This window comes from Malaya genurostris, chromosome 2 (genome assembly GCF_030247185.1).
Source record: "Malaya genurostris strain Urasoe2022 chromosome 2, Malgen_1.1, whole genome shotgun sequence".
Classification (NCBI taxonomy): Eukaryota; Metazoa; Arthropoda; class Insecta; order Diptera; family Culicidae; genus Malaya; species Malaya genurostris.
In genome coordinates, this window is record NC_080571.1 from 196825134 (window position 1) to 196840052 (window position 14919).

The following is a 14919-nucleotide window of genomic DNA, read 5'->3' on the forward strand; positions in this document are numbered from 1 at the left end:
AGGGAGATGGAGGCATCGGAGAGGGAGATGGCATCGGAGAGGGAGATGGTATCGGAGGGGGAGATGGTATAGGAGGGGTAGATGGCATCTCGGAAGCAAACTCAGCCTCTAAATGTTCTTCGTTCATTCGTTCAGCTTCGCCCTCCTCCGAGACACCCCCACTGTCATCAATATTCATATTTAAAGTGCGGGAGTAAAGAAGTCTCCCGCACTTGAAATGAGAAAGAAAGAAATAAAATGAAAAGAAAATATATGAATAGTAAAAGTTGAAAGAAAAAGTTTGAGAAAATACTTAACAGTATGTCACGGTAAGCTGTTAGGTGAGTTGCTCCTTCACTCCTTCGTTGTGCTTCAGCGTGACCTTGACTCAGGATTTGGCTGCTGCGATGCGGGTAGCAAACAATAGAAATAACTGCTGCCCGAGGATAGCACAATAGCGTCTACTGTTGATACCGATACAAAACCGGTGCACAGACAGAACTCACTTGCGGGGATGCTACTTTTTATCACTTTTATTTAATGCCTATACTACAGCCTCTGCTGTGATAGGCACCTTCGTCTTACCGATGTCGATTGTTAAAAAAACGCGTGTGCTCACTTCGAACATTCGGTTACGAATGATCTATGGATTTTAACAATCTATGGTTCATCTGTTACCGTATGAAATCTAAGTCTCAAAACATATTTTATTTACAAGGACAATTGTGACAGATATTGTTAAAAACTGAAAACTGACATAAAAATTCGTATAAGGGGCTGTCCATAAAAGACGTCACGCCGCAAGGGGGAGGGGGGTGTTTCATAAAACGTGACCTTTTGTGACAGGGGGAAGGGGGGGAGGTTTTTGGAATGTGACGTCCAATATTTTAAATGAGCGCATTTTTGAAACACCTAATTATATTACTGCTTTGCCCTATTTCCTGAAAAAAATCTCCACAATAAACGTTTACATTCTATAGGCAAACGTGTATTTGTTAATGTCAAAGCTTCTTCTTGTAAATTCGAAAATGAATGATGCAGGAAATCATTTCTGTTGTGATCAGCAAAAGTGCACGGAGGAGCAAATAAATTAGCGAAATTAATAAATTTTGCCTAATATGAGTAAAATAGAAAAAGATGCCTTCAAACGGTTTAACTTAAGTTATGCACTGACAATTTTTGCAGTAATTTGATTTTCTAGCATTGATAATAGTATATCATAAGAATTTCTCTTATCTGATTTTGATGCAGTTTATTCAATTGTACTCCATTTGAAAAAGGGCGGGAGATCAACGATTTCAGACGTAGATCATGTCATGTTTTATCTTGATCATATGTGATTTTCCTCCACCAACATCAAAGCTTATCGAATCATCCAATGATTGAACTTACATAAATCAAGAATCATTTTAGCTCAAAATCACTACCCATTGTGTGACGGAAGATCAGTACCGATATTGATCGATGTGATTTAAAATTCACTGATCAACTGATCAAGAAAAGATTCTTCGGCAGTGATCTCGTTTTGATGAGGTTTTATTCTTTATTTTCTCAGCAATGTATGCTACATTAAGGAAATATTATTCTTTACCTAAAACAATAATATATCTGTGTATTCCTAGGAAGAATAAAACAGATGATTTAAATGTTTCATCAATTCCAACCAAATACTTTCGGTAATTTATATAATTGATATTAATAAAATAATTTTGATGATTTTGTAGTTTTAGTGATTTTTTTAATCTAATGACAGCATGTAATAAATCCCTTTTTTCCCTCATATTTGTATGGTTTGTCATTCATATTGAAAATGTATTGAGATGAATTTTATTTATTTTGCATTCGTGACATGTGACATAAGGGGGGTGGGGGGTCTTAGCTTCTGTGACAATTTGTGACAAAGGGGGGAGGGGGAGTCAAAAATCATCAAAAAAAGCGTGACGTCTTTTATGGACAGCCCCTAACTCGAAAAGTAAACATCCGATCTCAAAAACATTCAATAGTGTTCAGGTTGAAGAGGACACCCTTCATCTCGACCTCTTTGTTAATAACACACATACAGACATTTGCTCAGTTCGTCGATCCGAATCGATTGGTATATGAGACTCGGCCTTGAGCGAATTCTATACCTTTTGCTTTTCCCTATGGAAAGGTAATAGAATTGCTGAAAACCCCGACTTTCGATTGCAGCCTCAGAGACCCCTAGTGTTATATACCTTTCGACTCAGCTCGACGAGATTAAACGATGTCTGTGTGTATGTGTGTGCCACTGGAGCCAATTAGTTCTGAAGCTACTATTGAGTTGTGAATCAAGTACGAAGATCAATTGGCTGTCACTTTCGATTCTGGAGATATAATGGTGTAGATGACGTAACCGAAAAAACGTCATTTTTTTCGCTCAATTTTCTAAAAAATAGCTGAACCGATTTCTTCAAACCTAAACTTGTTTGAAAGTTTATATTGGGTTGTGCATCAAGTTCGAAGATCAATAGACTATCAACTCTGGTTTCGGAAATGTAATGGTACGTCACTTATACCATAACCGACAAAGCACTTTTTTCTATCCGCAAGTTAAAATGTATTATTATTAAAAAATTAAGGTTTCCAGAATGTTATCGGATATGCTACATAAGCGTTGTCATGCTTTTCATGCTTTTCTGAACCAATGAAAATCTGAATGAGTCATGCTTTTCTGAACCAATCGAAACAATCTGAATGAATGTGTGTTAAAAGTCGGTCCAAAGTCGTATTAGAAAATATCCGATAAAAATAAATAAATTTCAAAAGATTGGCTATATCACACCACTAGGTGGATTAGGACATTTTTTTTGTATTTTTAAAAATAATTAAAAACGCTTAAAATATTCCTTGAATGTCGTTGCATATTACGACAGCGGTGATTGAGATTTTTATTTGCTGTTTACAGAACAAAACCATTCATTATTTTCTTCATTGCAAGTTTTTATTGCAATTTTTATTAATTTTAGTTTTACTTTATGATATGCCTATTTTGTAGTTCAATAATAGAATCAGTTTACCTTATCGAAGGACTGTATTGTCTACTCAAAACATATCGTACTTACCTGCATACTTTCTTTTGTTTTTTTTACAGAAGACCAAAAGACGCATGCGTGTCCGCTGTGTCGATGATGTGGGGTGTCTGTTGTCAAAATCCCTAAATACTGTTTATACAATGAGGTATACCTACCGGGTGTAAATTGTAATATATTCACTTATTAGTGCTTAAATTCGCCATTAACCATCCAGTTAAACTGGTTTAAGATTACATTTAAGAAAAATATTACGAGCAGTACCACAGATGTAAAGAGCTAGCAAGCTTTTGGTATTGGTATCAATGAATTTTTTATCACTAAATAACTTGTACTATGATTCTCAAGTAACGAAATTTTCGATTCGATTCGCATACTTCTATAGTGCTTCTTACGAAATATTCGAACTTAATTTTGATTATTGCACTCTCATAATTTATCTGCTCTTTAGTCAAGAGAAGTGTTTTCTACACAATACATTTTTCATAATGCGCTCTATGTTGCTTTTCCGATAGAAGAATACAATACTGTTTAGTAAATAGACAATAATAAGCATGATACGTACAACAGCTGCATATCGATTTTCTCACTTTGTGTGGATTTGCATGATATTATGGTACTTTAAATAGAACAGACGATTTTTCGAAAAGTGCACTTTAATTTAATTTAATCGAGCACCAACGTTACAGATCGTGTTAGTATTTTCTATATATAAAAAGTATTTGACGTGTTAACAGTTGGGAACAAAGAAACAAATATTTTGCAATATTGGTATTGATTTGCACACTATTTTTCGTGAGTTCCTAACCATTTTTCTCTGTGTTATTTTAAAGGCATCCAAATCACCCGCAGATATGCGTGATATAGCGGCTAGAATTTGTCGTGATTATCTGACGGGTGCGTGGAAGACTATTCCAGCGGAGGAACTTCAAATGAAACGAATCAGCGGAGGGCTTTCAAATTTCCTATACTATGTCAGTCTACCGGAGCACTGCAAAAGTGACTCACCGAGAGGTTCTTTCTCCAGCACCAGTTCCAAGAGGCCTCGAAAAGATAGTTACTCGACCATGTTGGAACCGAAAGAGGTAAGTAGTACACGATTGCTTGAACATTATATTCCTAGCATTACTTTAAACTTTATTCCGAACGTCACATGGAAAATATATTATTAAAGTTGATTCAACTACATTGTTGCAGTTATGGTAGAGTAATCATGCATTAGGGCATCACCAAAAGTTTTTAATCAGATGAGTTATGCTTAGAAGTTATCTACTACCACACAAATTTAGTGAATAAACCGCATAAATTAAGAACACTTAGCAAGTTAAAAATACTGTTCTAATACAGGGTATCCCACGAAAAATTGAAAAATGCAATAAAAAAACGGTTTGATATATTTCAATATATTTAATTGAAAGTTTGATTCCCAAACATCGATTTTTTTGTAAGCGACTTTTTCCCCTATTCCAGTGCACTGTGGTCCCAATTAGTACAGAACGCGTTTTCTGCTTGCGCTTCTGAAGTTGATTTTGTAGCCTAAATGCCTTCAAAAGAATTTTCGATTGGAATTATCCCCTTCTCTTGATATAATTAAAATTGGCAGTAATCCACCTAGAAATTAAAGGTTAAAGCTAAAATTTTCCTATATTGCGTCACAGAGAACTTATTTCTTCGGAGAACTTGTAGATCATATTATTACAAGAAAACATGACGAACTCATGGATTGGTGTTGAGATATGAAGCATTGTTTATCGGAGGCTCCAAAATGTAGTTTTACCTTTTTCACATTTTTAACTTTTTTATAAATATAAAAATTAGGTTTAGAGTTTACTCAAATTTTAAAACAAACTGATCAAATGTCTGCGTATATGTATATATGTGAAAAATAAAAATACGCGAATTTCAGAGAAGGCTTGACCGATTTTGACCAAATTAGTTGCAAATGACAGGGCTTCCAGGATGTATGAACGCTATTATTTTTGTTTTTGGATCTGATGATTACTTTCTTACTTTTATTCCAAAAATTGCAGTTTTTTTGAATATCTGTCATAATTGAGCTTGGAAACTAAAAATTTGTTCCAAATTTAGATACCTTATCGTAATACCAACCAAACGAATGAAAGATTCTAAGAATCCATCAACTGTTCAAGGTGATATCGATATTTTTGTGTAGTCGATTTTTTTGCCAAATCCCAATCGTTGAGGTTTTGAAATCAGATGAATTCGTTTAGTTCTGCGTTTACATTTTGAGTTTTACATAGTTTGGAAATAAATTTCACATATTTTTTATATAACAAAGTATTCTCTCACGAAATAGTAAAAGATTGTATTTACAACGTATTTTTTCGTACAGTGAATGTGGAGAAATGTTTTATATATTTGGGGTTGTTTGATTCAGTGCACTGATTGGAATAAATTGTAGTGTATTAGTAATCTTTCTTGCCACCGCAGTGTTACTGTTATGTCCCTCGTGAATCGCAAGAGCGATCCTTATTGATATATAATATATTTGACATCAATCAAATTAATTTTTCTGTGATATTGTTTCTTAGAGCCGATGCGAAGATATAGTATCCGATTTTATCACAATTCGTTCATTGTAAGTCGAGTAAACCACAAAAAAAATGTAACAACTCTGCTATATAAATGACTATTTATGCAAAAACCTTAGCTTGTTCAGTAGAATTTGAACCTTGTAATAATGTGTAGATAGTCAAAAGTCGACAAAGTCGAAAGAAAAGCGAATGCGCATACGCGATCGATGCAAATGAGTGAAAGCGTGGCCTTGACATGTAGAATAGAAAAGAAAACGACGAAAGTTTTGTTTCTTTGCCAACTCTATTAACCGCAACATAGATTCAGGTGTGTTGTTTGCATTTTATAACGAATTTAAAGAAATGTTGATGATTTTCGCTTGGTGCAAAAGTAAGGGCTAGGATTTTCGTAACTTTCTAGAGGACGACAAAAAAAAATACACTAATTCGAAATACCAAAGTTGAATTACCGATCTAATACGTAGTCAACACGTGACATTTTCAATTTTATTATTTTAAATAATCACTATTAATTCATTCTCACATGGCATGTCAAATTTACGAATTCTTCACAATATGGCGGGTACTTCATTGACGTATAAAATTACCATATTCATGGTTATTATAAAATTTGAATCATGTTCAGCTAAAGTTAGCCTGAGGAAACTCATGGTAAAACCAAAAACGTAATTAGTTGTATCCACCGGAAAGAACATGTTTGTATTAAACATGCCAAACAAAATAGTAAAGGCGACCACAAATGTTTGATTGGAACTCATGGTCGTTTCAAAAATATTATGGTAGATTCATTATTATCCAAGAATCAACTCACAATTTATTTAACATTGTTTTTTTTCACCACGTCAACGTAGAACTACCGTATTCTTTTTTTCAGTGCAGGGCTCAACTCTGATTATCGACAAAGTCACAGATTACTTAGCTTATTTAACAATTGTAGCTCTGGGGTGTCTTTTACAGTATCAACTAAATCCATGGCCTAAAATTTTTGTAAGTATAAAAAATGAGTTTTAAACTATATTTATAACTATATTACTATTCCATTCGAATTGAGGGATACTTCAAAATAGTGAGTCGCCCCCCGGTGCGCAAAATAACCCACCTGGACTTAACACGTTTCACTGGTTCCGCCATCGCCTGTCACTCAAGACACACATATTTCTCTAGTTCGATTGACCATTTCCGCCAAGTCTGTTAGAGGTAGCTAAAATGTAATTACAATCGACAATCGTTAGATAATGGCATTACCATTATTGCCAACAGCTTTCAGAATCCAAAATCAAACATTGTGACATTATAATTCGATGAAAGCCATTGAAACACGTCAACAATTGAAGCGAAATTGTCGGAGTAATAGTCATGAAGTAGTTCAATGTGACTGTGTCGTTACATCAGTGGTCATGATGCAATATGGTGCATTTTCTCTTTTAGATCGATGAATAATATTCAGCGTTGCCTAGCAGTCTACCTTGAAAATGACCAACGTGTTTATTTGACAGTCAAAAATGCAATACAAGGTGCAGTACATCTACAACCTTAACTGTCTTTCTCAAGTTGGATTAGTTTAATCTGATATTTTTGCGAGATTATTACTTTTTGATGAAGTTCTGTAATATTGCACTTGGGACCAAGGTTGCTGATCCTATCAATGAAACATTACTCGTGAACTATTCTCTTCACCGGCGATGCTCTACCCGTGCGGCGAGCAGTTTGTATATATTCCGTGTCTGCTTTATTCATTCTTTCCTTCCACTCAGAGAATTGAACCGCTTGGCAAAGCAAGCAAGCAGGCATGTCCAAACACTGCACTGCACTGCGTGCTTCATATAACCACCGCCACCGCGTGTATTGAGAATGCCATTGCGTGCCAGTGCACAAAGAGAAACACGAAACGCAATATCCTAAGCCACGGTGCTCGTGGCGCTGTTTTATTTTCGGCACTGGTGTTTCAAGCTTCGGCATACACCGAAACCGCGTATTTTCAGTTTCGTTAAACACCGGAGCCGAGTGTTTTCAATTTCGCGAAGGCACCGAAGAGCACCCATGCGTTGGTTATACTGTCAATCAATTGAATTCAATCAGACGCGTATTGATGAAAAAAGAATTAATCATTCAAACGCATTTTTCGTCATACCGTGGCGCTATAGGTGCTTATAGTACAAGCAACGTATGTGGCAAAATCGGAAACAGTCGGCTTCGGTGTTTGCCGAAGTCAGGAACACTCGACTTCAGTGCTGCCCGAAAATCCAAGCACCGGTGTTTGACAATTACACGACCACCGCTACGAGTGCTTTTTCTACTGCGTTCGGTGTGTGTTTTTCAACACGGGCACGAAGCGTAGCATTCAATACTCCTGGTGGTGTGCTCACGAGTGAAGGTGAGTACCGTGCAGAACGGATCCGTGTTTTTGCCATGCCTGCAAGCAAGCATCTTATATGCACTCTGTTGACTCACAGTGAGTTCGTTTCGAAGCATTTAGGTAGAAAGCTGTTCGGTGGTGATGATGACTCGCGTTGAGTCGAATTTTCTACTCACGGTGATTCGTTCTCTGCGACGTATGGCGGTACAACTGAATGACCGCCCAGGATAAAATTTTATTCCTGTATAAAGCTTATAAGAAAGATGTCGAATCTTTTTGAATTGTCTTCACTGCACATTTCTTCGGTGTTTGCTATACTTTAATCGTGATTTGTAGCGTTAGGGACAACTTTGATACCTACCAGAATATGTTATTGATTAAACATCAAACTGTAAAGGGTTATTAATGGAGCGTTTTTGTGTGTCGTAAATATGTAACTTTCACTCCTATTCCGTAGCTCTATAATAAATTCATTTTGTGTTTCGATCGAGTTCGACTTTTCCAAACAAATTATACCTCATTCGAAATGCCAAATTGGTATTTTTCATTCGGTCGAATGTAGGGTTGTTTATTATGCCTGAGAAATAATAGTCCCAAGTTTTTGTCAATTATTATTGTTTCTCATGATCGTGAAACTATTTATATACCGATTACAAAGCCATTCGACGATCGTTTCCTTAATAATTATAAACATATGTGATGATTGCTTTTAATTTCATGTTAATCATTCATAATAAACTAATAGTATTTGTATTGACTTCGAGACAAGTTGTGTCGAACCAAGTCAACTACCAAAAAAGTTGAGACCAACTTTGATGATAAACACAGGGCGTTAGAGCTACAATATAATAGAAACTAAAACCGAAATAGAACTTCTATAATTTTGTATAAGGCACTAATTTGGAGGCCAACATAAGATTTTACTGAAGAATGATATTTCTATTATTATCAAAAACAAACAAACTCTCTACAGTTACTTGTTGGAAACTGTGCCATGGATAATCGTGCAATGAAGACCTTCCGCAGTTTCCAATAACAAAATAAATATCTAAAAATCAAGTATCATACAATCAAACACAACAAAATTATCTGTCTCGTGACATTAGTGACGTTAAATAAAGTGGAATTAAATGCATATTTTTTTTCTTGATCCTATATTCTCCTACTATCTCCTGATTATGTAATAACAGAATTATATTTCATTTGGACTCTTTGTATGTGATCCTTGAAGTATTCACGTAAAAATTTTTTTGCTCAACACAGTTTTAAGGTAAATAATACAATGAGTAGTTTCAAAACTGAATGTGTGATATGAGTAACAAAAATTCTAAATCGCACTATCTGACAAATCGATAAACCACGCGGATTGTGTTATTTTTCAAATTGAAATCGTTTCCTCTGTAATATGAATATTGTAAAATGTTATGAAATTGAATTTACAATTTCTTCTAGCGGATGTTCTTTTTTAAAAAAAAGCTAAACCGATCACTTCGGGAGTCAATTGTAGAACATTTTATTTTCAATACATTTTTGACAGCAATATCAGATTGTAATCTTAATTTGATTTCAGCTCATCAATTTCTCAACTGATATCACATTACGTTATTATTTTGCTGTTTGCTTTTGGAAGCAAAACTTACGAGGCAATAGTTTTGTGAAACTCCAAAAATGATAATATTAAATGCAAAAATTTAATGAATGCATTAAAATAGGACTAAGTTAATAAGGCGATACAAAAATGCAAAAGTAAATTTCAATGGAACATCTATTCCTCCAATTTTATGTGGCGTTTTACAAAATGCTTCGACATCCTGTGGCAGTTGGCCGGAACCACAACCGTGATTCTCAATTTAAAAGTCATAATTTCCTGATCGTAGTACAGTTATTCTAATCGATAATTTGCGTAGATGTATGGTAAAAGATGCTGAATGAGTATTTAGTTAGTAATGACTATATCTTTGTTAGCCATTCTTCTTAATTGCTTAATTGCACTTTTTTTTGCAGAGCAAGCAGTTACATGTCGTCTCAGTAGGTTCAAACGTTGTGGAAAACCCTGCACTCCTATTACTTCTATAAATCAAATCTATGCGAAGAAGCGTTAAATTGTGTTTAATATAATAAAAACATGAGAAAATAAATCATCCCTGGAATTAAAAGATTAGACTTGCCTCTATAATCAATATTCAGAATATATTTTTGTCACTCTATTTGCATTGCATATTGATATTGCGTATTGCACTTGATCATTCATAATCATATGTGATTTTAAAAAATATCACTGTAGATATTTCAGTCCATTTTCAAAATCATAAATAAAATAAATATCAAACCAACCCGAAAGAGAATCAAAAGTGTTGCTACAGTTATATGTGGAAAATAATTCCTTTTATTTTATTTCTTATATAAGCCATATAAACTGCAAAATTTTCACTTTACAAAAGTGATTGCCCTCAGGTGATTCAACTCCAGCTTTTTTAAAATCTATCTGCCATTACTTGCCGCAAAATTTCAACAGCACGGAGTACGAACGTGAGAATAGTATTCGGTGAAATCTGAATAAACTGTTTCATTAGTTTTATTGCAGTAGGAAGTACATTATATGTACATTAGTATACGATTTTAAACGACGTTTTGAAGTAGACTATCAGTTTTATTTATCAGTTTAATTTTTATCCAACCCAATCGTTTCGCCATCTTCCAATAATAAGTAATGATATTACGTTTAAAGTTTTCCAAGCTAATTTGTGATGTTCAACGCACACTTTTTATCAGGGCAATATCTACGAGACAATTAAACTAAGCAAAATAAAAAATTGCTTCCATCGCATCGCTAATTTTTGTCTTCAATTTTTTTCGTACACTTGCATTCATGATTGCTGGCATTTTGACTCGCAGTGAGTCAAAAATTGACTCAATGTAAGCGCTACTCGTGCCTGATGATACCTGCTCTTGAAATGGTAGAGAATGGCTCACGGCGGAATAGCAACAAGCATGAAAAGCAAGATCTCTTTTCTCTTGCGAGTCGCTCAGGCAGTCACATATTGAGCATAGCTTTTGCCTCGTCCGGCATTACATGCTTTGCTGTCTCCGTTCTTGAATCGTTCGCAGGCGATGAACGTTAATGAGTTGCGTGAGGCGAATTTCAGCAACCCTGCTTGGGACCAGTCATCGAAGGATGCAAACAAGCAAAACAAAATCATACGTGTTTAAAGCAGATTATTTAAGACATATTCACTCAGCGCAGCCCATCGATGCAAATTTTATTATTTGAGTGTCAGTAATGTTCGTGAACCAACGAATTTTAAAATTATTAAAACGATAGATTTCCATCAAATCCGAATTATGAAGACAGATCAGTGATATTTTGACATAGTACGATTCACCCGACATCAAGCTCTGAAATTATATTCACAATGGTATCTTCCGATTATCTACACGGAGAATCACAATATTGCAATATCGCAATTGTTGTTTCTTGCTTACGTTGTTTCAACTAAAAGTTTTGGTACGAAAACAGATATATAGGTTCGCATTCAAACTGTGTGTGAATTTCGATTGCACAGCTAGCAGATTACACCGGGATTGCCGCCATATAGCTTAGATGCCACAGTCCCACCGAGCAAAGTTTTTGATTTGTTGAAGTTCAATATCGCTTGTGATTGTTTTTAATTCCAGTGTCAGTTCGGGCCAAAAACTGACGAACAATGATTGATTTGTTACTCAGCGCATTGTTGTGCAACAAACACCATTTCTTTGGATGACGATATTCGGGTCGAGTACGACGGATTCTGGGTCGTGCTAGAAATTTCGATATAAAATGCACCAGTGAACGTTTGACCAGTTGTAACGATCTCTTTGTGGTTGATGTCTTTGCTATTGAGAAAAGTGATAAGCATAATATTGATACTTGAAGAAGATTTTCGCGTTTTTTGGCTTGTGGTGTGGTTTCTGGATTCTGGAGCACCAAGTTTCGTCGCCAGTAACAATTGATTACAGGAAGATCAGGAACTTCTCTGGAATGATTGACACGAAGTAATTTCTGCTCCTCCGTTCTTCGTGAAGAATGAGACGAATAGTTTCTTTGTCGATATTCAAAGCATCTTCTATCATTTTTAGAGAAGCATTACGATCATTCGCAACATAATCACGAACTTTTTCAATCATTTCGGATGTGCGAGCTGAAATTGGTCTTCCTTCACGTTTGTCCTCTAGCGACACTCGGTCCTCCAGAAACGTTTGTGCGACAAAAAACATGTGCTCAAGACAAACACTGACACTCGTTGCATCAATCGGAATCTGATCCACTTTTACCAAGCTTTGCGTTGAATTTAATGACCGCTCTTTGTTCCATGTTGGAATTTCAACGTCAGATGAAAAACTGTTTAGGGAAAACTGGCATATCCTTGTTATTTGTTATTCAAATGTAATTAAATGTGACACGTGAATAGAGAAAGGTTCGAGCTTTAAAATGTTCGTTCGAACACATAGATGGTGCTATTATCTACTGAGATATGATTCGTGTCTCGAAACTTAATGGACGCACTGTGTACGTTTGGAAATCGTGTGAGAAGTTTTTCTATGGATATAGCTGATATAGCTGGTTTTGTAATAGATAAGAGATGTTTGTTATCACTCCTGAACGAAGTGGAACGTTTTGTAATATTAAAACGAACAGTCGAGTAGATGGTAGAACATAGCCCCCTATTTTCAACGTGCAGCTAATTTGAAATTTGAAAAAGTTTTTGAATAAAACTTTTCGTGTCTGGATAAATTCAGTACAAAATGGTTGTTTTCCTTGAAGCAGAATCCGGATAACGTTCTTTTTCTCCATTGTTCCTAATTTTCCAAAAGTAGCGTCACCGAAAGCACAACTAATAACACTCATGAATGTCATTATATTCTGACAGATGACTTTTCAAGGATGTTTCGTTTGAACACAAGAATATTTAGTTAGTGACGTCATCTGTCTATCGAACCGGGGACTTATCGACCGACGTGTTAGTTACATCCAGACCCTGTCAGCTTGGAGCGATCTCAATCTTCAGTTCAGCAACGCCATCGCACGGCGTCTCATTCAACATTTCATGTCAATTGTATGGGTGCGCAGCCCTGCTATTTTGGCGGGTACGAATTTGACATTTCTCTCCCCTACTTCTATGTATGAGATTCGATGCGGACTCACCTGAGGGCGACATGCTCGCAAAAAAGGATGTTGCCAATTATTTGTTCGGGAAATGTGAGAGCTGGATATCTTGTTAATAATTGAGTTTCGCGCTCCCTCTAACAGTAACCTTATACTCCAAGTAGGTTAATATGAAATGGTTTCTCTTCATCCGAACCAATGAGATATAAAAAATGGTGCAGTGTTCATAGTTTGCTGGTGAAACCAAACCAGCCGTTTTTTGTTTTTAGTACCCCACTGATGTAGTGTAGCACCGACTCTATTCGCTCCAATTAAGGTGTAATCAAGGCATCCTTTTTTGCCCTACACCGGTGTAGTGCAATCGTTGAAAACGAAAACGCTATTTGTAAAAATTTTCAAAGTGCTTCTGTATGACGACATATATGATAAATAAACATTCTTTGAAGCAATGGAAAATAGATCGAATGGTATAACAAAAAAAAAAAAAAAAAACACGTGATTTTGATGTTGCTGAAGGAGATCTATTTCACGAAAACTAAAGTTCTTTGTTTGTCCCACATACCTCATTGCATCTGGATTTCCGGCAAGAGAATAGAAATCATAATTTGTGCAAGAAACATATGAATATTTACAGGAAAAAAGGGATTATAATTATTTTGATAATTGACTCTTTACTTTATAGTTACGCTTGAATGAGACACTTACTTACATGACTGTTTATGCATGACACCGATAACGAATGTTTTTCCATGCAAAAGTAGTATACAAAACATGTTCAACATTTTAGGGAACTTCGCATTTATTTTTTTTTCATTTATTCATATATTACTTCATTGGAAGGTTTCGAAATAGGAATAATCGAATAATTGTCACGCGTTAGAACTCAAAAGTTTTAGCAATGAGGACCATAAATAGGTTCAGTTTCTTTTTTTTAACAAACCAAAAGAGTCGTGGTTACTTAATCTAGAACAATTTTTCATATCCAGGTTCTTCTTCGTATCTATGGACAAACGCATGGTGAACATGCTCTAGAAACAATGCTCACTGAATCGGTTGTATTCACGCTCCTGAGCGAGCGGAAATTGGGACCAAAACTCCATGGAATTTTTCCTGGCGGTAGAATTGAACAGTATATACCAGTAAGTTGAGATTGTTATGAAGAAGTTACACATCAATATTGAACCAATTATTTTTTTCAAGGCACGTGCCCTATTAACCTCAGAATTAAGTGACGCAAAGATATCATTGAAAATAGCTGAAAAAATGGCTGCTGTTCATAGTTTGGACATTCCAGTGTCTAAGGAACCGGTTTGGTTATGGAACACGATGCATCGTTGGTTGAAAAGTATCGAAGTGACGCAGAAAGATTTCCAAAAAGATCAATCCAACAGTAATAAACAGATTGCCGGTGCCGACATTTTAACTCAACTAGACTTACGTGCGGAAGTAGAATGGCTTAAGTCGGTTGTTGATACCGAAGATCATCCGGTCGTTTTTTCTCACAACGACCTTCAAGAAGGAAACATTTTATTGAGGGATGACTTCCCACAGTCTACTATGATGGAAAATTTCTGGTAAGTCTTTTAGTTAGACGTTGTTTGCTTGTAGATGCTAAATGCACTCGCTATGATAACGCTACTCAAAATTTACAGCACCCTGGATCAATTCGACGAATCCGCGCAGTTAGACTCACACTTTAGCTCAATTCTAATTTCCAATTCCAATAGCAGCAAAACTGGTTCGAATTTTAATAAAATGAATCATTCTGCCTTAACTAGTGGTAGCCTGACGAACGACACCACTGTTTGTGATACAAGTTCTAGGTAAGGGTTTCTT

At 35.7% G+C, this 14919-nt stretch overlaps 1 protein-coding gene across 10 annotated transcripts in view; it reads left to right on the plus strand.

Annotated features, from left to right (window-relative positions):
• The window catches only part of LOC131433183 (choline/ethanolamine kinase), a 43837-nt gene that overhangs the window by 25973 nt on the left and 2945 nt on the right, over positions 1 to 14919 (plus strand). For 5 of the 10 annotated variants that reach the window (XR_009230036.1, XR_009230037.1, XR_009230035.1 and 2 more), the window contains 4 exons: positions 3863 to 4114; positions 14070 to 14222; positions 14284 to 14657; positions 14736 to 14906. Coding sequence is in view for 7 of the 10 variants with exons in the window: in XM_058600064.1 (XP_058456047.1) it covers positions 3863 to 4114; positions 14070 to 14222; positions 14284 to 14657; positions 14736 to 14906 (950 nt within the window). In the remaining 3 variants the exon portion in view is untranslated. Of the gene's footprint in view, positions 1 to 3567; positions 3801 to 3862; positions 4115 to 14069; positions 14223 to 14283; positions 14658 to 14735; positions 14907 to 14919 lie in introns of those variants that run through there. The other 5 variants (XM_058600067.1, XM_058600066.1, XM_058600068.1 and 2 more) reach the window with 5 other exon arrangements.